A 23,497-nucleotide genomic window follows, 5' to 3' on the forward strand; every position below is an offset into this window, starting at 1 on the left:
GTGGAGCTGACCCTGGTTTTCTCTTGCAGGGCAATCACTTTGATCAGTATGAAGAGGGGCACCTGGAGATAGAGCAGGCGTCTCTAGACAAGCCCATTGAATCGGTAAGGCCCCCCCCCATCAGCATCGTTCCCCCGGAATTAGGCCATGTTGGATGGTCCTTGATGTGAATGCAGTCAAATCTGAAGCAGTGGGCACCTTGTTGGCAGTGAGGGGTAATTGTGGTAAACTGCATGCTGACCTTAAGTGGGCCTGGGATTTAATCTCAAAGTAGTCCTAAAACTAAAACCCGAAATTTGACTTCAGCATGATATTTAAGGAATTACTTAAAATAATACATTCATTCATAGATATTTATTTTAAGATTTTGTACTTTTCTTTGAAGAATCAGTTTAATTTAAATGTGAACCTGATGGACTAGTATAGTGAAATACATTTTGATGCTTTTTAGCTTATATTTTTGGAAAAGTACCAGTGTGTTTAAAGTGTTAGAATGACACCTGGCGGTACAGAGACAAGGATCAGTGTTAGTCCAGTAGTCCTTCCCCATGGGGCTGAAGCTGCCCTGAGCCTTTCTTTAAAATTTCTTTACCATGAGTTAGGTGTGAAGACTCCTGTTGTAAGATTAGAAAAATATAGGTGTTGTTTAGTTTTAATTTTTAATCTTTTTGGAGCTTTTAAAATTTTCTCTTTGCAAAGCACCTTCTGCTGGTTTTAGGCACAGCAGCTTGTTTAGCCTAAACTGGACCCACATTTGGCATTTAGCTTTAGCTAAGTTTCATCTGCAGTTTCCTTCAGAAACAAGAAAACTTGTAGTGAATAATCAAGGGACACTTAGTGGTGTTCTGATTAAGTATAGATTTTTGTTAAGAAAGTACTTTGCAAGTGGTTTTTTTGCCTGTTCATTGAAGTTGTGTTAAAGTTTCTCCATGTTAGTCAGCCCCTAGAAGAACCAGTGTTAGCCAAGGCCCACTATATATTTTTGTTGGTGTGTAGGTTGGTGTTGTGTGTGTTTGTGTGCGTGTTAGATGTTTACCAAAAATTTACACAACTTGGGGTGTTCGACGTTTTTCTTCCGCAGCAGTTGGCCCATATTAGCTAAGCAGCCATGATCTGGTTTGTATTGCACGGTCTGCCTTTTTTAATTTCTTCTCTAGGGTTTCCTTTCCCCTTCTTATTTCTGTTCTTCTGGTCCAGTGAACACTGCATATAGTACCTACTGTCTTAATGTGCTGGCATGATGCTAGATTTAGGCATGGCAGTAATTGATGACGCATGAGATAATGCTGCAGAGATGGGAATTGGTATTCACTCTTCTCCTGAATACTTCTGTCTTACCTTGGGACATGGGGATTTGAATTAAAATGCCAAGCTGGATGGAAATATAATGGGAAATACGTGTTGGTAGCCTACTCTGGGCCACACTGGAAATTAGCATTTCAAAATAATTCAAATGCTGCTTACAGACCTGACTGGTTACCTGATTTTCAAAAGTGCTTTCCCAGAGAGAGGAGTAGAAGAGATCACAGATTACATCTCTGATGTTCCAGAGGGAATGATGCCTATGGGAGTGTGTAAACCTTGAGCAGGTACCCTGAACCCATGTGGGCTCACTGTGCAGATCTCATCCTCCACTGTAGTAATGCTTTGTGCAGTTTGATTAATACTGAACTGCAGCAGAAAAAATAAATTAAATTGTGGCTTTAATATTTTATGCTTGTCTCTCACCATCCAAATGTCAAGACATTTTTAATCTTTACAACTCCTTGGTAGGAACAGTTCAATCTAATTGAAAACAGTTGGATGAAGAGGACAAGAGAATGGCTTGTTTTGTGAGGAGAAAGAGTTAAAATCTCAAATTGTTTGTTCCACTCTTCTTTTGTCTGAAATAAGAGAATCATGGAATCATTAAGGTTGGAAAAGCCCTCTAAGCTCATTGAGTCCAGCCAATCTCACAGCACTGCCAAGGCCACCCCTAACCCATGTTGCCAAATGCCACATCTCCATGGCCTGTGAACCTTTCCAAGGATGGCGACTCCAGCACTTCCCAGGGCAGCTGTGCCAGTGTCCATCCCAGGATTTCAAAGCTGTGGCTGCTGCACTGGGGGGGGGTTTGGCCTCAACAAGGGTGTCAGAAACAAACTGGTCACTTCTGAGGTTTTACATGGTCTTTGTAAAAATACATTGTTGATTCCTTAATTCCCCATCTGGGTAGCAAGAATTACTTTGTTGTGTTTCCTGACGCCTGTGGAGGTGATTCTGCTTCCACACTATTAATGCTCAGTGTGCTCTTTGAATTGGCAAATTACACACATTACCAGAAGGGACAGTTTCCTTGGCAGAATTCTGTGAGGTACCTCTCCTGTAGGATATTTCACCAGGAGTGTTCATTTTGCTCTCTTGGCTTTTTTTTTTCATTCTATTTTATTCTGTTTGCTCACCCAGAACTAAAATTGAGAGGGAAGGAGGAGAGGCAAATCTGTGTTTAAGAACTACAACACATCTAAGTATTTTAAACATTAACAAATTGGATTTTAATCCTTAACAAGTTCTCTGTTAGCAATCCAACTGGCCTTTTTCAAGGAATCTGCTCAGAGTCATGAGTGAGCCTGTGCTTCATGGTATGGAAGCAGTTTGGGTGTTGAACACCCTGTGTTTATGACTGTGGCAGATCAAAGTGCTTCCCAGTTAAAATGTCATTCTTCAGAATGAAAAGTGAATTCAGTATATTCTCATAAATGTGTTCCTTGCAGCTTCCCACATCTTAGTGACAGGAAGGTGCTCCAAAGCCTGCAGGTGTTTGGAGATGGGGGAGTGTTTCCTGTGCCATGTCCCTGTGACAGTCCCCACTGATGTGACATCCATCTCTGCAGCATTATCTGTTGAGAGGTGCTGACTGTACTGCTACAGCATGCAACTCAAAGGTGGCTGGAAAAATAGGTTTGGGAGTCTACAGATCATTACAATGTTGAAAGATGTCCTCAATTAGCCTACTGGTGTTGTTCCTGTGGAAATCCTGCTGTGTGCAGTTTGTTTAGGCCAAAGATGTCTGCACTGAAACATGTGACTCTAACCAGAGTACATTTATGGAAAACAGAGCTGCCAGGAGCTAGGGATGGACATGGCCTGAATGAGTGCCAGCTGTTTTCCACTACTAAATTGAAGAAAATATTTCATATCAATGGACTCTTCAGAGCTACAGATATTTTTTCCCCCTACAAGTAAATTTTTTTCATGTTGTGCTTTGAAAGATGCTGCACTTACGCTGACTGTTCATGTCAGTGCAGTCATGGGTGTCCTTGAAAAATCAGAGCACTTCACCCTTTTTTCTAGACTCAAGAAGCTGCATGCATTTGTTTTGGGGCATTTTGAGCACACTGAGTTCAGGTACTTGAATGGGAAGTCACAAATTATTGCAGCTTTAATAGAATCCAGATTTTCTCCACATTTAATTCCTTATCTCTACCTGTTTATTGAGTCTCTTTGCTGTGAATTCCTGGTTTTCCTCATCCCAGCAGTGCAGATGGAGTAGGAGACAGCGATAGACCCTTAGAGCCCCCAAGAAGCAGCCCTGGCCCTGTGCAGGCAGTGTCAGGGGTGGACCCACGCCGTCACCGCTGCAGGTTGGAGGCCAGACTGGGAATCACCCACTTATCCTGGAGCTTGTTAGTTTGTCCTTGTCCTAACTAACAAATGTCCTTTCCCCTGTCTCTAACGCTGCTCGGTGCCATGAGGGGCGCCTTGAGCCCCTGGGTCAGGCTGCAGTCGGTGGTGCTGGACACCAGGGGCTGTGGCAGCCTGGCTGAGCCGCAGCCGGGTTGTGGCACTGGAAATCTGTACGGATCTGTGGACTCCACTAGTTCCAAAGTGTCATTTGAAGAGGCTGCTGATTTGACATTTAGCAGCAGCCATATGTGGACAGCGCTATAAATAATGTGCTTCTGGAAGCTGAATGGTGTAGCATTACTATTTGGCTTTTCTCTCTGGTCTTCATTGTGTCATCTGTAGTGAGCTCTAGGTTTTGTTTTGGGAATCTTTTCAACCTCTTGTTTGCATGGGTTCACCCAGTAGCATCCGATCCTTGCTTATAGATTCCTCCATACACAGTCAGCACAGCTTACAATCCACTCAAGAGAGGAATGGTTCCTGCCCGAGCTGGGATGAACAGTGGGATTGTGGGGATCTCATGGAAAACCTGCACTAGGCAAAACTACTGGTGTGGGTTATGTCCCACAGGCTTCATCAAAACCTTGGGCTTCTTCTACCCATCTGTTAATTGTAAACAATTTTATTTTCCTATTGGCCAAACCTTTATCAGAAATTTATACTGGGGATGTCCTGCTCAGGGATCACTGATCCACAGGGAAAGCAAGCAAGGGCATCTTGTCAGGGCACAGGATGGGGGGCTGGGGAGGCCAGTTAGAGCTGCTGGAGCCCAGTCACTTTGGATGAGGTTTTTCCAAAGCAGCTTACCCACTCTGTGAAGGTCTGGTACACCCAAGGCCTTGCATTTCCTACACCTTTGGAGAAGTTTCTGCTTTGTCATTAGAAGAGAGCTCTCCATCAGTGCTGCCCAGCTCCAGAGCTGGTGTTGTCCCACCCAGAGGTGCCAAGCCCTTCTCCCTGCATGGAGCATCCCACAGCCTGTGCCCATATGGTCCTGGAGAGCGCCCTTGCTCAACCAAACACCTTTTGGGAGACTTATTTTGACTGCCTCAATAATTTTTATTGTGGCTCTAATACAAGGAGCTCCCAAATTGCAGAGGAAGAGAGTGAGGAGACTCATGCCAGCCCTCTGCAGAGAAATGAGGGGTGTCCTCCTAGGGCTGTAGTGTTGCTGTGGATCCCTGCAGCTTTTCTATAGGAAAACTGCTGCAGTGTGAGGATAGTCTGTCCAAAAGGAATGACAGCTCTTGACATGGGCAGGAAGCTTGCTCTGAAAAACCCCATCTCTTCTATGTGAAAGTAGCTGTACTTTACAGAACTTTCACTTAAAACTGCACTTTAAAAAAAGAGCTGTCAGCTGTTGCAACATTTGTTGCCCCATGTCACATTTTGCTTCCAATATCCCTAGATACTCCCTAGAGAGTAGACAGGTTCTCATGAGGGATCCAGCAAGCTGGCCTTCCATTATTTAATTTTTAGGGCAGGATTTGCACTGAAGAGCAATTAATTCAGTCTGCCTCCATCAGAGTTCTGGGTTAACCATTGGAAAAGGAGGGAGGAGCTGAACATGGCCAGAAAGGAGCAAAGTGATGGCCAGGTCTCAACTTAAATGTTAATTTCAAATTATTAGAGTTGTTCTCCTTATTCAGTGCAACAGAAGATACTCCATTTCAATTGAGTAGAATGTAAAATTAGAGAGTAGTTCCACTGCATAAACAAACAAATGAAAAAGTTTGGTGGGGGGGAAACAACGCCTTACTGGGAACTGAGACAGGGCAGTGTTCAGACATAATTCCAATTTATGTCAAACAACTTGGGACCATCCTCTTGAGTGGGTCTGTAAAAGTGGTGCTAATGTGTATAACCTTTCTAAATTTTTCTTTTTCCCTTTAACATTTGTTTCCCCCTTCACTGTCAGTCACAACACACCGCTCTTGAATCTCCCAGCTGGTCTTGACTTGTTGAATTTATTTTATGCTTTCACTCTTCTTTAATAAATACATTACTTGCAAGCAGTGAATTGAAAACAAAGCAAAAGAAAAAAAACTACCATTAGTGATTGGACAGTTTCTTACTTTGTGTTACATTTAACTGTTCTTTTGACAGCCCAGTTTTTAAAGCCAGGTTCGTATGGAAATGCTTTCACTCCACTTGCACTGCTTTTGGAATAGCGTTCTGCTTCATCTGTCTTTATTTTAGTGCATTCATAACACACACAGTCAGCACAATGTCTCATCTCCCCTTGGCCAAGACTGCAAAGTACTCCTTGTCCTTTGAATTCTTTTGTTTTTTTCTTTTTTGTTTTTCTTTTTTTTTTTTCCTTTTGGAAAACGCAGCCATTTTTGTCAGCACCGACTTTTAGATTCAATGATCCTTTGTCAGGGTAGGGCAATTAGTGCCTTATCCCAAACATATCCCAAGCTGCAGCTGCTCTGTGCCAGGATGGGGCACTCTGTGGCCGTTGGGATTGGCCTGCCCAGGTGTGCCTGCAGGTAAGTGTTCCAGACAGCCTTCTCCGTGGTGCCTGGGGTGGGATCTGCCCTTGTTTATTTTTTTTTTTTTGGGTTGGTTTTTATTTTTTGGTTGTTGTTTTTTTTTTTGCATTTAACCTTTTATCCCCAGAAGTTTCCTTATTTAATTTTTTTTCCATGTAGCCCTAATTATGTCCTGGGGCAGAGCCAGTAGTGTGGGAAAAATGAAAAAATTAACATTATTCCTTGGAAATACAAGAATACAAAATATCTGACTTTACTAGGATATCAGAAAGAAAAATCCAAAATTTGTACTTGATAGCATTTTTTTGAGGAAAAATGTATCCATGCAGCCAATATCTTTGGGAAGGTTGTGCCTTTCAAGCTGATTCACCAAAGTTGTGCAAACCATGTGGTCATTTTCTCCACTGTGGAATGACAAAAACTACTCTGTTTTCTGTTGATGACTGTTATTTAATTGAAGAAATCTGCAGCATATAGAAATAATTATTTTTTAGGATTCCATGTACCACTCAGTGTTCTGGAGTCCCATCCTGTTATCATTCAGGATGTTTCAGTGATACCTTGGGTTGTGGTTTGCCTGATGATAATTTATAATCAACAAGTTCATATCTGATTTTTATTTTTATTTTTTTTGCAATTGGAAGGTGAACATGGTCCCAGCCAAGAGTCCTTCTCTGAGGAGCTGGTCACTGCTTGTAACTGGGTAAACTGGTCACTGAGATGAGAGGGTTCGAGGGTGCTGTGAGTGCTCTGCTCTTTGTCTGGGGGCAGAAACCTTGCATAAAACACAACAGTTTCCACACTGAGCCCTGCTCAGCCCCATTGCCAAAAGCTGACACTTAATTGCTGCATCAGTACTTTTCCAGTTTTTCCAAAATAGCTTTTTTTTTAGGAAGATGAGACATTATGCTTATTGTTTCCCCTACATGCACTAATGGTTCCTTGCTGTTAACTTATTGCTAGGCCTGTTTCATTCTAACATCTTAGTATTTTTGTTAGTTTACATGTGAAATGCATCACCCAGTCTGTGCTTGAGCTCATTTTATTTAATTGATTTTTTTTTTTTGTTTTACTAACCTCACTGTTTTTTCAGTTTAATATTGGCTGCATGCTAGTTTATATATATATACATATATAAAAAAAAACCCAATCAAGTCTAGCCTGGATTTTGCTCTGATTGTGTTTTGGTTTCTAGTGGTGGGGCAGTCTTGCACTTACAACTTACTCAGTATTATAAAAGCCTGACACACAAACAAAATGACTAAACACATTGCAGATTTTCTTTACAAAAAAAATCTTAAGTGGTGCTGTCTAGGTGATTGATATGATTGTATAAATAGCTTGATTTTATGCTTTTTACTGTCAATTTTTATTGGTACACTTTATTTTCTTCCACATTGCTTTTTATTTTTATTATTTTTTTATTTCTTTTAAACGTGATGCACAAAAGTTGCCCAGCACACCATCAGAAAGTGACCGTCCCCAATACCCATCCCCCTGGAAAAATTCTAGCCAGCAATTTTTGACATTTGTCTTTCCCTTTATTGGGCATATATTGCCTTTTCAGTAGCATTTTTTTGCATGCATATATATGTAGAAAAATCTCTTGCTCATCACATGTTTAAATGTCAGCGGGAAGGGAAGAATATATTATTGGAATATTTTTGGTTTGTTTTCTCTGTTCTGTCTGTCAGGATAATATTGGACATCGCTTACTCCAGAAACATGGGTGGAAGCTGGGCCAGGGATTGGGAAAGTCACTGCAGGGTAAGTCCAGTCCCTTGTGTCTGAAACCTTCAACTCCAGCCTTGGTCTTTAACAAAATTATTTCTGCTTTTTGTTCGTAGATTAGATTTTCTTTCCATTATTAATATATCCCAACAAATGCACTGTTGAGTTTCGTATTTGGCAGTTTGCAAGTGGAAGCTGCTGCCTCACTTGTTGGTACAGGTTAGAGCTGTGTGTGTGGTGGACGTGTGAGAGTCAGCGTGGAGGAAGGAGGATTCACTTTCCACACTGACAGGGAGTGGTGCAGCTTCCAACTGTGCTGATGTTTTGGTGTTAAAAGAATTGAAGATTTGAGGTAGTTCCCATGATCTGTCAGTGCTCACCGGGGTCAGAAGCCATTAGAAAGCCAGGAAAGGGCCCACTGAAGATGGAAGGTGGTGGCAGACGTTCTCTGGATGGGAGAGGCTCACTCCTGGTTTCTCCACAGCACTGTCACAGGTTGGATTTATTCCTGTTCCCAGCAGTTTGTCAGGGATTAGCAAATCTCACTGGGACACCAAAGTGCTGGTGGCTCAGTACACACCAGACCTTGCTGTCTTGAGCCTGAATTCTTCCTGTGACACTAAACCCCATTTCTGTAGAAACCTGTGGAAGCGTTTGAAGCTCAGGTGTGCCCCTGAGTAACTCACTCATGTTCACGTTCCATGAGTGAGCCCATTAGAGATGGAGGTGTCTGTGCTGTGGAGGACTGTGCAGAGGTAACGAGTTCTCCAAACTTCGGGAATGCTTATTAATCCCTGGACTAAGCCTAACCTCTCGGGCAGGACTGCCTTGCAGGTTAATACTTCTGGCTCCCTCTAATGTGGTTTCAGTGGAGTTCTCTGGATGATGCATGGCACTCCCCAGTCCTCTGATGTCTCTGCTGGGGCCAAACCTCAGGTGGGGCTCTGGCTGTGACCTCTGGGCCTTTCCTTTGGAATGTGGGATGTGCATCACAGGGTGGAACTTGGCATTTTGCCTCTTTTGGGTGCCCTGTATTGCTCTGTGTGTCACTGTGTGGAAACACAGAGACTTGAAAAAAGGAAAAGCCTTTCCCCAGCCCCGGGTGTATCCCAAGAGCCTGGGGTGCTGCAGGCTCGGATGGGATGGAGTGAGCATGGATTATGGGACTAGGTCTGGAGTTGGGGCAGGGGGTGGTGGTGTCACCGTGTTCCATGGGCCGAGCAGGAATTTGCAGTTTGACTCTTGTCCAGATTTAGATGTTCCCCCTGTGCCTCTCTCTGTGCTGGAGCTGTTCTGGATGTCTCACATATCATTGGAGCTCTGCTGATTGGGACTGTGTGGAAGCTACAGGCAAGTTGTGGATGTGGGCCTTCCTAATGTAGGCTTTGGAGCATGTGCAGGGATTTCAGCCCTTTGGAAGGGAGTAGTGCCCTGTCCACCTGCCAGCCTGCCTCTCCAGAGGTCTGGGCAGGTGGGATGTGGAAGGGAGGCTGCTGCTGCTCCAGCTTTTCTCCTCTGAGTTCTCAGCAGCCAGAGCCTCTGCCTGTGGTGTTAGTGATGATGTGTTGTTTAATTCATTATCCAGTGACCTTTCTACGTGAATCTTAGATTGGCCCAAAAATCCAAATATAAAATGTCAGGAAGGAAACATTTGCATCCAATTTTAATCTTATTTTATGAGTTTGAAGAGTGAAGTCATTTGATGTGCTGTGAGAAGGTAGGAGCAGAATAGAAGTTCTTCCCATCTTCCAAACTCCCTTGTTCAGGAAAGACCAGGAGAGGTTTCTAAAGAGATGTAGGTGTGCTCCTGTTAAACTCTTCTTGCTTGACACTGCTTGAGCTAAAATCTTACACAGCCTGTGGTGAGGAAGTGCAGCAGAAACAGAACCCCTTCAAGCAGCCTTGAGCTGTGGGTGTGGTGTCTGACCTCTTGCAGAAGGTCCTTACATCAAACTCTCAAAGATTTTGGGTTGTGTGTATGGAATTGATACCGTATTTAGCTACTTTCTGTGCACTTCAACTTGTAAAGAAGTGGATGAATTCAATGTGCTGCGTTTTGTGATGTTGCTTTTAATTCTAGATCTTCATCTGAGTTGGGGCTCCCTCTTTAGTTCTGTTGAAACCCAAAGTGATGCTGTGTTACATCTGCCAGGCAGAAACATCTCTTTCTTGTAGTCCTGTGGTGTTATTCAGCAAGAACCTCCCACTGCAGGACTTTACCCTGTGATGGTTCCTTCATCCTGACCACCCACTGAGGGATGGAATCCAGTAGTGAGAGTGCTGAGCTGTCTCTGGGTGGTACCTGCAACAGCCTAAAAACTACACTTGCCAATTGCTGGTGGTAAACTTTTGCTCATGTGGTACACTGGCTCATTCTCAGGAAAATTCCAGAGGTGGAGGCATTTTGTATCCCCTGGGACAGCTGCCTTGTGGTGTAAGTCTTGTTACTGAGAAAAGCTGAGCCCTTGAGCAGGGAAGCACAGAGCCTATGCCCTGAGTGATGTGGCTGTCACCAGCTGTGTTCTGGCTGAAACATCTGCATCTTTCACTGAATTTGGGCTGTGTGCTGAGTGGAGCATCAGGCAGGGACAGTGCTGTCAACTCTGGCCATGCCATTGCTGGAGTCCTGCTTCTGAGATACTGGTAAGGAATTCAGCAGAGTCATCCTTCAGCTCATCTCTTTTCCTGGTATTTTTCATCATTTTTTTTTCCCCCACAAATAACTTGTGTTATATTTCAAAATGGTGCTTCAGCTTGCTAACAGCCAGTGAATATGAATAAACAGGAGAGAGGATTGCCAGTTGTCAGGGATCTTTTTTAGTTTGGAAATATGGCTTAGGGAGCCACTTTTCCATAGAGATACGTGGTGGTTGCACTCTGACAAGTGAGAAAATGATGATTGTTGCCTGTTTTATCTTTGGGGAAATGCCTATAGTTGGTAATCCAGAATTTTGTGGTCTCCTGAAGAAATGAAACTAGCAAAAGATCAATTAAAAGCCTTGCCTGACCTTCGTGTGAAGTCCTGTGCTAAATGAGCCCAAGGACTGTGAATAAATTAGGAGTTAGGTAAGTCAGGAGGGGAATGAGAGGGCTGAGGGAAATCTGAATTCAACCACACTCTAATGATTTCTCTTGGAATGAGTATTTCTATTTCCCATTAAGTTAAAGTAGTATTATGAAAAGCCAGGAGACTGACGTGCAGAAGTCAGATAATTTGAATCGTACATTTGAAAATATTTTTATAAGCTCTTTGCCTTTTCCCTGTCAATTTTTTTGACAAGTCTTGTTTAAAAAAAAAATTGTGCTGAAAGCTTCTGGATTTTTTTTTTCTTCTGGACTTGTGTGTTTAATATGAAGTAATAGTACTCTAGAGGGATATCTGCAAGACTGAAACCAGTAGTTTAATCTCATTTAATTAGACCAGGGGAAACTGAGTAGTCTGTCCTGCTGCTTTCTGGGTCATAGCAGGACCTGGGGAGGGTGGGCAGCTCTGCAGGGAGGGTTTGGAGAGGAAAAGTGGAAGGTTTGATGTTTACTGGCCATATGGAGGGGACTTTGAGGAAGGATTGACTATCTCTGGTGGACAGGTCCAGCTCATCCTTAGCCAGTCTGGGTAACGACTGTATTCAACACAGATTTGTCTCTCTAAAGTTCTCTATTGTAAACATTCTTGCCTGATTGCAGCCTGGGCCCTTTAAAACCAGCCCCACCACCTGTATAGAAGCAGTTACAAGTTCCCCTACATCACAAACTGTGCCCTGTATGATTAATTTGATATGTTTTAAGGCATTGATTTACTGCACATTCCCACAGTATTCCCAAGACCAAGATTATCCTGATCTTTTGTGGTATTTCTGAGAGGTGAATCCCAACGTAGTACTCTGCTATGGCAACAGAAATACACCATTTGTCATGGCAGAGCTGCTCCTCAGTGTCTCAGCTGTGAATCAAACAGCTCAGGTAACTGCGGGCTCAGTGGAGCTCTGGAATTCCTGTGTTTGCTCTTCAAGGGCTGAGGCAGCTCATTCAGTGCTTGGTTATTGTCATGAAAATGCTCAGAGTGAAGCCAAAGGAGTTTCAAGGTGGGTGGCTGCTAGTCTGTGCTGGGACTTAGATTATCTCCAGTACTCAGGAAACAGAAGCAGCAGGTGGTTCTGTTTAGGGCAGGGAGTCCCTTTTGGGACAGGTCCTTGCAGTGGCAGGAACTTTCCCTGTAGCCTTTCATCCTGAAGAAATACCTTCGGTCCCCTGCTTCCTCTGCCTATTTAGTAATAACTTCATGTTTGATTATGTTTCTAGCCAAGTTTTGGCATCATTTCAGTGTAACTGTTCTGGAAGAGCTGCTTCCATCTCCCTGGGGAGCAGCTCTGCTGATGTAACACTGGGAGGAGAGGGCAGGGCTGTGCCTGTGTCCCGGGAGCTCTTGGCAGTGCCATGCAGGGCTGGGAACCCTTCCTGCATCCTTGTTCCCTTCCATTCAGGCTGAAAGTAATAAACCTGCACAGTGTCAGGGCAGTGCTGTTCCTGGTGACCAAGGTGTGCCCCACACTGATTGTATAAATCATCCTGGTGATACAGGGAGCAGCAGTTAATAGAAGGTGCTTTAGGTTTATTTTATTTTTTCACAAGTACATCCAGCTAGGTAGCAAAGTCAGGTATAGCAAATTTGGTAGCAAATGCTAAAATCCACTTCCTCTATCAAGCTGTATTTTTGTTGGTTTTCAATTAAAAGAAAAAGCACAAGTGGATTTGTGCTCTGACTTGCAAATTCTGTGAGGATAAATATAGTCAGCATCACTATGGTGCAGTTCTTCTTTGGCACATTCCTCCTCAAATCTGTTCAGAAAAGGGAAAACATTCCCTCTTGGTCCAAGGGCTGAGCAGGGTGGAAGAGCAGAAGTCTGACAAGTGCTGGAAGCTGCTCAGAGCTGCAGGTGAAGCCGAGATCCCATGGCTCAGGCAGGAAATGTCCTCTCCTGGCAGCCCCTGGGGTGATCCCAGCTGTGGGATGGAGCCAGATCTGAGTCCCCGTTTTGAGGCAGCCAGGTGGCTGCAAGCACAGCCTTTGCTGGATGTTCCTCAGGCTGTGGGGAGCAATAAACAGAGCTTTGACCACTCAAGCAACTGAGATCAGTCACAAATGTGATCACTTGGCAGCTGCAGCTTGGAGAAATGAGCTCAGGGTTTGAATTCCAAGGTCTTGAATCCTCGTGCTGTCACCTGCTCGCCAAATGGCTTCAGCTCCGATATTAATGTGTTTTCCATTTGTTGGCTCCTCTGATCTCCTGGAGGCAGACGGTGGATATGTGTCAGGCCTGTGAACACGGAACAATGAGCATCTGAGGGACTGAGGGGTGTCAGATTTCTTTCTGGGTTTTGGAGCTTTGTAATAAAACACAGGAAAACACAGGAGAGGCAGATAAAAATGCTTAACAGTGCCTTTATTCATTAAGTATGGGTTGGTTTGGCAGTCTTAGCTAAGAAATAGCTGTGATCACTCTCTTATCTTCTTGTATCTTCACATGTCCTCACAGGAACCGCAATCCTGGCATGGAGGAGCATTTTCATGCTTTTGTTTGCAACGCAAATCACGCTGGTGGTTTTAAGAGTTATGTTTTCATCTGAACTTAGCTTGAGAAACCTGGCCTGCTGTGGCTGCTGTCATCATGCCCATTTTCACTGCTGTGTTAAAACCTAGCAGACCACAGACCAAAGAGGAAGTTTGCTCAGTGTCATCTGGGGGAAGCAGTTGCCCCCTTGTTTGCTTTTGGAGGTACAAGATCTTTCCCTTGATTACAGGTGGTGAGTTTGTGTTGCTTGGGTGGGTGTAGCCAGTGAAATCTGAAATTATTGTGCTTTCAGTGCCACGTGTTTGCTGTGACAGACGGCCTTCGCCTGGCTTGGCACGAGGCCTTCTGGCCTTTTGTGCTGGTGCAGTGGAAGAGTAGTTTTATTAAACTGGGAGAGGGTAGTGTGGGGAAGGGAGAGGCCGTGCCCATGCACAGCCTGCTTCGCTCCTCAGTGCAGCCCTGAACCAGAGCAGACCCTTCGTCCACTTACCAAGATGAACACAGACAGCAAGTTTTACCTTGACTTCCTATCCTGAATCAACCAGGAATTGTGTTTTTGCTCCAACACCTTCTTTGTTGCTCTTTAATCCATTGCTCAGCATTTGGGGAGGGATGTTTTTTGACCCAGACTCCACTGTTTCTTCCCCTGCAAAAGTTCAAGGAGTTCTGCTTGGTGCCTCAGTGTCAAACCTCAGCTTGGTTTTCTGCAAGTGGCACCCTTGGTTTGTGTGTCTGTGAACTTTTGAGCTCTCACTGAAAGTTTTCCATGTGATTGAGATGCTTACAACTTGACTTTCTCTCGTCATTTCTCCTCTGCTTAGTAAGGATTAAATTCACAAGGCATTTTCTGTGTTCTTGGAAAACACTTTTTCCTCTCTAGAACTTTATTTGCCACCAAGGATGATGGACCTTTGTTTGAATCTCTTGATTATTTTGACCTCTTCCAGAAATCTGACATAAACAGGATGAGCTCACAAATCTAATTTCCAAAGGAGACCGGGATTAAAGCTTGCCCTGTTTGTTCATTTGCTTCTTGCAGCAGTTGGGATGAGTTTGATAATGTGGTGTCATTTTTAGCCAGTGAGGAGTACCCCAGGCTTGTGCATCAGTGAAATTGAGTGGATTTTCTCTCTTCTCCCCTTTTGATGTACTGAATGAGGAGTCTGAATTTTCAACAGCTCAGCTCTTGGTTTCTCCCAGACTCTTAGGGAGCCCTGTGCTGCCAAGGCCACTAACCCCTGTCCAACCTGAATATTTCCTGGCACAATCTGAAGCTGTTCCCTCTTGTCCTGTCACTTGTTCCCTGGAAGCAGAGCCCAGAACCCCCCCAGGCTACAGCAAAACAGTCCCAGGAGTGTTGAATGTTGAAAAATCCTCATCTTTAAAATGCAGCTAATTCATGAACACAGGGACTCCTCCCTATTTCCCTCTTCCCAAACAGTGCAGCTGAAGGTGAGCTCTGTCTCGGGGGATCCATTTCTGCAGGTGTTGGCTGCAGACTTCAGGCACCTAGTTCCCTTCCAGAGCCTGCAGTGGAATTTGTACTGACTGAACAAAGCAACCCTCAACCAGAACAGCCCTGTGCTGTGGTCATGAACCTGCCCTGCACACAGCTGAGTGAGAGTCCCTTTCCAGGAGCAGCTGAAAGCCCCTGGAAAGTTGTGTCTTACTGTGGGTTTCAGTTGCAGCATCAAGATAACAAATAAGGAGAAATCCTCCATGTCCAACAAGATCAGATGCTGTTGTCTGTGTCCTCTGGAGATGCTGAGTTTATGAAATTATCCTCCAGTGACAAGTGTGATATCAATCAGTTCTCTAGGATTGGATCCTGCAAAGCTTGTATCTGGGGGGAATTTCTATGAAGACGACAACAAAACAAGCAGGATTACAGTTCTTGTGTTACTTTGTGGTGCTTACACTGTGCATAAGGGACACACTGGAAGAGATCTGATTGAATTATGTTAGCATAGAATTTTTGGGGTACTTTTTTTCATCCTGTTATATCTGAATGCCCCTTTAATGGAGAAATTTACCTGTTAGGATAGAACAAGAAGTAGATGTTATCAATTAAGTAAAGGTTCAATTTACATTAGGTATTGGGAAGAAACTCTTCCCTGTGAGGGTGGTGAGACTGTGGCACAGGGTACTCAGAGCAGCTGTGGCTGCCCCTGCATCTGTGGGAGTGTTCCAGGCCAGGCTGGACAGGAGCAACCTGGGTTAGTGGAAGGTGTCCCTGTTCCATGGAGGAACTGGTTTTTAAGTTACCTCCCAACCCAGGCCATGATGCTGTTTTTGGAGGGAGGAGTTCCTCTGAATCTGAAAATCTGATGAAAACTGTTTTCTGTTTTGACTTGCTAAAAAAAGGATAAAACATGGGCTGGTGTTGACAATGTTGGCATTTCCGGACAGGCTCAGATGGCAGCTCCAGCTGGGATATTCCCATTCCAGAGGGCAGAACAGCATCCACACAGTGTCCAGAGCCAGAGCATGGCCCTGAACCCACAGTCCTCCATATGCAGCGTGACCTGTGTCTGATAGCGAAGCCCTGAACCTTAGGATGAATTTCCCCAAGATTTATTCATTTATAGCACTGTGGGGGGAAGTATTTGCTCGTATCCAATAGCTTTATGCAGTTAAAAAGAAGGGAACCTGGAGAAGCCTGCCTGGCCCCGTGCTCCCTGCCACTGCAGGGCTCTGGGAAGGGATGGCTGTCAGGGTTTGTTTGGGTCTGAGCAATTTTTCACAAGCTGGGAGAAAGGTTTTCCCATTTCTTGGGGAAGGGAAAGCAAAAGAGTTACAGCAGGTCAGTTTGGGAATCTCATTTCATTTCTGAGGGCAGGGAATCATTACTAACCTAATTTCCTTTGAGATTGGGTTTTCTAAGGTGTAACTCTTGTGTGAGCTGTTTAAGTTTTCCATCCTGCTGGAGGTTCCTACTCTGTCCTCTCCATGAGATTTTCCCTGTGTGTGGAAGTGTTTTATGCAATAACCCTCTCTGCTTTGGGGTCTGCAACCTGTGCAGTGACCAGTCTGTGAAGGAGTTTGTGACCTGCCTCAAAAAGAAATTAAATGTCGCAAGGTGCAGGGGGCTGGGACAGGGATAGAGCAGGATTTGCACTGGGAATTAGCCCTCCATGTGGCACTGCTTGCAGCCCTGCTGAGTGGCAGGAAGTGTGGGAATTCTGGGCCTTGGAAGCTCATGTTCCCTTCAAAGCATGCTGGTGTACAGGAAAGGCTCAGCAGGGACCCCAAACCTGGGAGGCTCCCAACATCCGAGCCACATTTACCTGCTGGGAAAGATCCCATTGTCATGGCCAGCAGTAGGATAAATTTTCCTTGAGGAAGTTCCTTCAAAGCAGAAGTAATGAGCTGAGCTTGGAGAATCCCATCTCCCCCTTTGACTGCTCCTCATGTCCCACATGCCAGCCAATGGGCAAGGGTGGCCCTGAGCCTGTCCCTGTCCCTTCACCATCGTGGCTTTCCTTGGACAAGGAGCGAGGCCACCCCAGTGCCCAGCAGCATGTCCTGCTGCCCAGCTGGCTCCAGGGGGGTCCATGTGGGGTTGGCACTGCTGCCACAGCTGTGCTACATGCCTGGATATGCCACTTGTCACCTGGATGTCACACATGAGGTTCCATCCATAGTGAAATTATGGTTCTGTTTAAAACAGAGGCATCGCTTTTCGCATGGAATATTCTCCTCTTACCTGCAAGCAGAGTTCCTTTTGGCCCAGAGTATTTGTTGCTTCCTTAAGATCCTGATTTGTTTCCTTTTTAAATTGCCTGCTTACATGTGCCTCAGTGCCTCCTCGGAGCGGGGCCGTCACCAGGAGCTCTCCCAGCACCCAGCAGGAGTCAGAGCTGCTCCAGTGGCTCCCTGGTTCTGCAGGGCACATCACAGTCATGGGGTGGAGGGGTGAGCAAGAAGCCTCCTGTTATTTTTTTTTTACCCATCCTCCCTGCCAAACGGCCTATTTTCTGCCCCTAATGGTTTTTGCCTAACAAATGGTGTTTCTTTTTTACAGCGTTATGATCCTGGACTTGTTGTGGTGATGGTAAACTTAGCAGTGGTAATTTTTTATTTTCAGACTGAATTACTCCTTTGTCATCAGTGCACCAATGTTAGGCTTACTTTCTCTGTTGTAGCCATCATCCTTCTGCTTGGTCTTTCATTTTCCTTTCCTTTCTTTATGCACACTTGTCTGATCCTTGTTCATTAAAGGGTATTGCTAAGAAGGGATGTTTGTTTGTTAGAATTGCCAAAATCAGTTTAAACATAAATTTTTAATACTGTCCAAACTTGATTATTTTTCCCCCAACACGATGGGCACTAGCACTTGCTACTGCAATTTCAAAGTAGATTTTGAATTTAAAAAACCAACTCAAAAAACTTTGACTGCCTTAGAAGGCAAAAGTACTGATGCATTGTTTGTGTACAGGGGTTTACCAGGCCAATGAGGCTGCATCAAAAGATCTCAATTGCTGGAGAAGCAAAACAAAAATGAACCAAAAATACCCAAAACCCAACCAAAACAAAAAAGAAAAAGCTTGAAAAATATTTGAATAATAAATTGTTGGCGCTTGGTGCCAGCCATTCCATTTGGGTTCACCACTTACCAGTAAATCCCTGACTGAGACGTTATGAAAGTGATATTGCACCTAGGAATTCATTTTTATAACCTGTCTTTAATTTGGTCCTTTTGCTAAAAATTGCAGTCACTGCTTACTGTATTATACCATTGGGCATAAGAGAAACCTTGTCAAAGATGAGCATTAAATATCCAAAGGAAAGCTCAATCCAAACCATTTCAGGTCAATGTGATCACTACTTTTGGACCTGATGGATACCTGCCTGCCAAATTCCCAGACATATCAACAAAACCATAAAGCAATTAATTAAATTGATTTATTTCTGAATAAAACCACATGTGTGTACTTTAAGGTTCAAAAGCCCCTCTAGGGCTGTGATTTTGGCAGGAATTATGGCTGATGCTGGAAAAGAATTCACACCTATCCAGGTTTTCTGAGGCAGTTTTAAAGACTTTAACCTTTTGCACATGTGGATGGCAGTGGAATATTTCAGCATGACTTCAACGTGTCAATCTTTTAGCCCAAAGGTATAATACCTGTGTATGTGTGTATAACAAGAGTTGTTTACACCAAACAAGAGCAATAATAAGGGAAGTAAACATTCTGTTTTTTCACTCAAGGTTTGCACTGGAGAAGGTAAGTACTTTGTCAGTGGGTTACATCACAACCACCAGTGCCAGTTGTGATGTAAAAATCAAAATAATAATAATTAAAAAAAAAAAAAAGCTGTGGTAGTAAAGTGCTTGTCTGCCCCATTTTGCTTTGTTTGGCTGGTTATGAGTGGATTAAAGATATGTTTTTTTTTAAATAATAAATCTCCAGCATAGTTTGATTAGTTCAAAGTCAATTTTCTTCGCAACCAGTCCTTTTCACAGCTTACAGGTGACACGGCGGGGCCAGAGCATCGCTCAGGGGCTGGGTGAGCAGGGACCCACCCCTGGCCTAGACTGGGTGGTTGGGATGGAGGAAGTTTGGCTTCTGTGCCATTATTTTCCTCAGCATTCCTTACTCCTGGGGAGGGCAAAAGCTGGTGGGAGGGAGGCTTCCACATCTCTTACAGCAAAGTTCTAATCGATTATTCATGAGCTGCAACAGTGAAATGTGATTAACAGCTTCTTCACTCTTATGGGGAGATCAGGAGCTTGATGTGGAAGCCTTGAAAAGGCTCAAAGTCCTGATGTATCAGCCCTGCCCCAGGGCTTGTCATGGGGGAACATTAACCACAAGAAGCTTTTACATGAGCAGTTAATGTTCAGAAAAATGCATTTATCATCCTGGGTGCCATTTGGAGCTGGGCACAGGGTTGGCTGTAAGCTGTGAGAATGGCTTGTGTTTGGTTCACTGTAGCTTTCTGGTCTCTGCACTCCAAGGCAAGATCTCTAACCACCCAAACCCAATGTGTACAGTGAGCTGTGGTGCTGGGCTGCTGCTGACCCCTCTCTGTGTGTTCCTCTTCCAGGGAGGACAGATCCCATCCCTATCGTTGTCAAGTATGATGTCATGGGCATGGGCCGGATGGAGATGGAGGTGAGCTCCCCTCACCCCTGCAGGGCTTCTGGGGAGTGGGTGGGAAAGGCATTTCAGGTGAGAGTTTGCGCATCCCAGGCAAAGAACAACTTGCTCTTCAATCAGCGCAGTAAGAAAACACTTGTCTGCAAAATGCATCCCCTGTTTATCCCTGTGAGCCTGGGTTCTGGAGTCTGGATGCTCCCCAAAATCACTGGGCTCTGAGATTTCCCCTCCCCAAAGCTGTCATGGGCCTGCCAGGACCCTCCATGTCAGGGGGATTAATGACCTGTTTTACACTTGGGGTGACAAAGCAGGGAAAGCAAAGTACAACTTGCATGGATTCTGTTTCAGCTGAAGTTGTTGTGCTTTCTGGTAGATTTGGTGGTGCAATGTATTTATGGACCAAATTGCATCTCTTCTCTGTTTTTTTTTAAAACAGCTTGACTACGCTGAGGATGCCACGGAGCGGAGGCGAGTGCTGGAGGTGGAGAAGGAAGACACCGAGGAGCTGAGGCAGAAGTACAAGGTACAAAGAGAGGGTCATCAACATCTGTGTCTGTGGGCTGCTTGGGAGATCTGTTCTGATGGGGCTGAGTTCTCCTGCTTCTGCTGCAGTGATGGTGGTAGAAATTCACTGCTCTTGGGTTTGGTCATTGTGAAGATGATGTGTGTTTTAACACACCAGTTATTCACTTCCTGGCATCAACCTTCCTGTTTATTTAGCTGCTGAAGAGCCCCAGGACAGCAGCAGGGCTTTCTCCATGTGCTTTGCTCCGGTTCTGGAAGGAACAGTCCTGGGGTGAGCAGGACATTTCCTTCCCTACATCCAGGGCTGCCAGATTTTTAGAGTGAGCCTGCCAAGTCAGAACAAAACCTGCAGGTGGTAGAGGGGCAGTTACCAGCTGGGGGGAAGGAGCTCTTGCATTGTATTGAGTGAGGAGTGAGCAGTACATTTGTGATGTTATTGCATAAATCCTGCTTGCTTTGGAAAGGTAGGACATGGCTCCACCTTGGAGAAATTGATGGGCTCGAGCTCTTTGGAAGAATAGCTCAGGCAGCATTAAAAAAAGACAAATTCTGTATTTCTATGGTATTTAAAAAACCTGTGGGGTTATTTTGTAAGTCAAGGGCTGATAAAAACGAGCTGTAGTGTTGGATTGAGCGTGACATGCAGGAGCATTCTTGGATTAGCTGTAACCAGGTTCTCTGTGGAGACATGGTCTCTGCTCATCCTTTAATCCACTCTTCCGCTCCCAGCCCTGCAGTCCATCAGCTCTGAGGAAAGCCTACTTGTTCAATTGTCCGGGGATTAGGGGAGTACCAGGGTTGAGGAAGAGCCCAAGACATCCAAATGAAGTGTCAGTCTTGCATAAATTTTAATTATTTCAGAAATAATGGGAAAGTAGTTTCAATGCCATTAAAATTAAACATAACCTCGGCAAATCTAAAATTCCATTTCCCTAGTTGAACAGTTAATTCTTCAGGCAGTTTATTCAGCTATGAAAACTTATAGCCTCCTCTCCTCTTTTTTCTTGAGATCTTGCTTTGCTTGGTAAGTGAGCTGCAGGTGTTTGGGTACCCAAGGGGGCTGTGGGCTCCCTGTCCCTGGGAAGGTTGAATGGGGCTTGGAGCAACCTGGTCTAGTGGGAGGTGTCCCTGCCCATGGCAGGGAGTGGGACTGGGTGAGCTTTAAGGTCCCTCCCAAGCAAAACCATTTTGTGATCCTGGAGTTCTTGGTGTGTACAATTATCTTTCCAAACACAGCCCACCCTGTGTTGCTCTGAGATTATTTTCTCTTCCTGCCCTCATCCAGCACAGGTGTTTTTCAGGAGCTCTGGAGCAGTGGCACTCTCTCCCAGGTGCAGTGGGTTTTTATTAGCTCAGTTCATCCTTAGCCCCTTGCATTTTGGTATTAATCTGTGAAAAATCTCTGCAGCTGTTACTTTTTGCTGCTCTGCCGGAGTCCATTATGTAACTGCCGATGGCGATGCGTCCTGATCAGCCATTCAGGGAGCCTCAGAGAATCAGATCACTCTGCAGCCAAGAAATGTGTTTTAATTCCCTTCTTTTATATAAATTCTGATCACTCAAATGGCTGGGTTTCATTGTTTGGCCACAGGATGCTTGCTCAGAAAAATCTACACATGGCACAGGAAGCTTGTCTGGGATTCAGAGGAACTTTAAACGTCCGTGTTCTGTGGAGCTCATGCTGCTCACGCTGCTCTGTTTTCCTTTCTTGTCTTCCTGGGGACCTGCCTCAGGCTCAAAACTCCAGATTTGTTGATGTTTTTCTTTTTTTTCCCTTGACAAGGGCATCTGGTAATAGATGGAAGCAGGAAGTTGCTTCCTTTTTTATGTAGAAGTGAACAGTGATTGAAATTGAAAGCAATCCCAAACATGAGCACCAAAATTTTTTTGATATATTTTTCCTCTCAGTTGTTGAAATTTTTTAATATAAATTTTCTATCATATAAAACATGCTCAGTAATGTTATTTTAATGCCATTTTGATGTAGTAACTAGGAGATAAACCATATTGCCTTGAACAAGATCTGAAATTCAAAGGAAAAACCTTTCAAGTTTTCTGTCTTAAACGTTTGTGGCCTCTGCTTGCTGAGGAAGGAAGCTTCCCATAGAAGGTTTGTATTGAAGATGGAAAAGAAGATCCTTAAGTGCTTTTTCTGTAATGTTAGGCTGTTTTTTTATATAATTTCTCTTTATTCCAGTTGAAATGCCTATGGTCAATGGTTATATGGGGAGTGCTGCAGTGAGTACAGTGGGCTTTGTGATGCAGCATTTGTAGCTGATTTGGAGTAAAACCTTCTACCTCCTCAGGGTAAACCTCCCCCAGAGAGCTCATGGAGAGTGGTGATGTTTTATTAATTCTGCTGGTGGGGTTGTAATTGATACAGCCTGGCAAGAGGGAACAGCTGCTTAGCCCTGAGGTTGCTGTGTCCCAGCATCAGAGCCCCCCAGATATGCAGCAGCCCTGGGGACAGCACAGGCTCCTTCCATACCTGGATTTCCAGCCAGTGAAGCTGGCTGAGGGACTGGGATTTCCCCAGTTCCAGAGCTCAGTGCATAGTCAAAACCTGTAGCAAAAGAGAGGAGGACGTAGCTGTTGCCAAGTGAGACACCTCATCTCTGCCTGAGGTTTGGTTTTCCACCTGTGTTGTTCAGTTGTAGAAGGGGAAAGAGCCTGGTTCTGTTCCCAAGGCAGGGATCCTCCTAGATTTGATGCCAGTGTGTCTCTGGGTTAGCTTGAGGCTTTGAACCATGCCTTGGAGCAGAGACCATCCAGGAGATCCCCTGAGGCAGAGCTGCCTTGCCCCATCAGCACTGCAGGCCTTGTTTGAAGCAGTCTGCTTTTAGTGGTACTTCTGCGATGACCAGGGATGTTCAGTCCTTGTGGGTCCCTTCCAGCACAGAATATTTTGAGATTTTGGCTAACAAATAGTGCCAAGGTTGGCAGCATTGCAAAGATCTGGAATCCCTCCTGTTAATTTGCAAAGGCTGCTCTGCTTAGTAAGCTGGGTTCAGTAAGGCCAAGTGCTGGGACCTGCATTTGGGTCACAGCATCCCCATGGAAGGTTCCAGGTGAGTGCAAAATGACTGGAAATCGGGACAGAACCTGGAGGTGCTGGTCAGCAGCAGCTGGTCATGAGCCCAGGTAGGTGCCCAGGTGGGCAAGAGGCCAATGGCACCTGTCCTAGGACTGGGGTGGCAGCAGGACCAGGGCAGTGACTGTCCCCTGAGCTGGCATTGCTGAGGGACCTCAAGTGCTGTGTCCAGTCCTGGACACCTCATGATAAGGAGGACACTAGGGGCTGGAGAGTCCCCAGAGAAGGGAATGAAGCTGGGAAGGGGCTGGAGCCCCCAGGAGGGGCTGAGGGAGCTGGGGGGGCTCAGCCTGGAGCAAAGGAGGCTCAGGGCCCTTC

General features: G+C 44.9%; 1 protein-coding gene across 20 annotated transcripts in view; it reads left to right on the forward strand.

Annotated features, from left to right (window-relative positions):
* The window catches only part of GPATCH8 (G-patch domain containing 8), a 55,355-nt gene that overhangs the window by 15,618 nt on the left and 16,240 nt on the right, over positions 1–23,497 (forward strand). For 2 of the 20 annotated variants that reach the window (XM_085562094.1, XM_021539906.3), the window contains exons 2-5: positions 30–104; positions 7,856–7,928; positions 19,511–19,578; positions 20,000–20,086. In XM_085562094.1, the coding sequence (XP_085418220.1) occupies positions 30–104; positions 7,856–7,928; positions 19,511–19,578; positions 20,000–20,086 (303 nt within the window). Of the gene's footprint in view, positions 1–23; positions 19,579–19,999; positions 20,087–23,497 lie in introns of those variants that run through there. The other 18 variants (XM_085562107.1, XM_085562106.1, XM_085562114.1 and 15 more) reach the window with 18 other exon arrangements.

This window comes from Lonchura striata, chromosome 27 (genome assembly GCF_050655825.1).
Source record: "Lonchura striata isolate lonStrDom1 chromosome 27, ASM5065582v1, whole genome shotgun sequence".
NCBI classification, from domain to species: domain Eukaryota; kingdom Metazoa; phylum Chordata; class Aves; order Passeriformes; family Estrildidae; genus Lonchura; species Lonchura striata.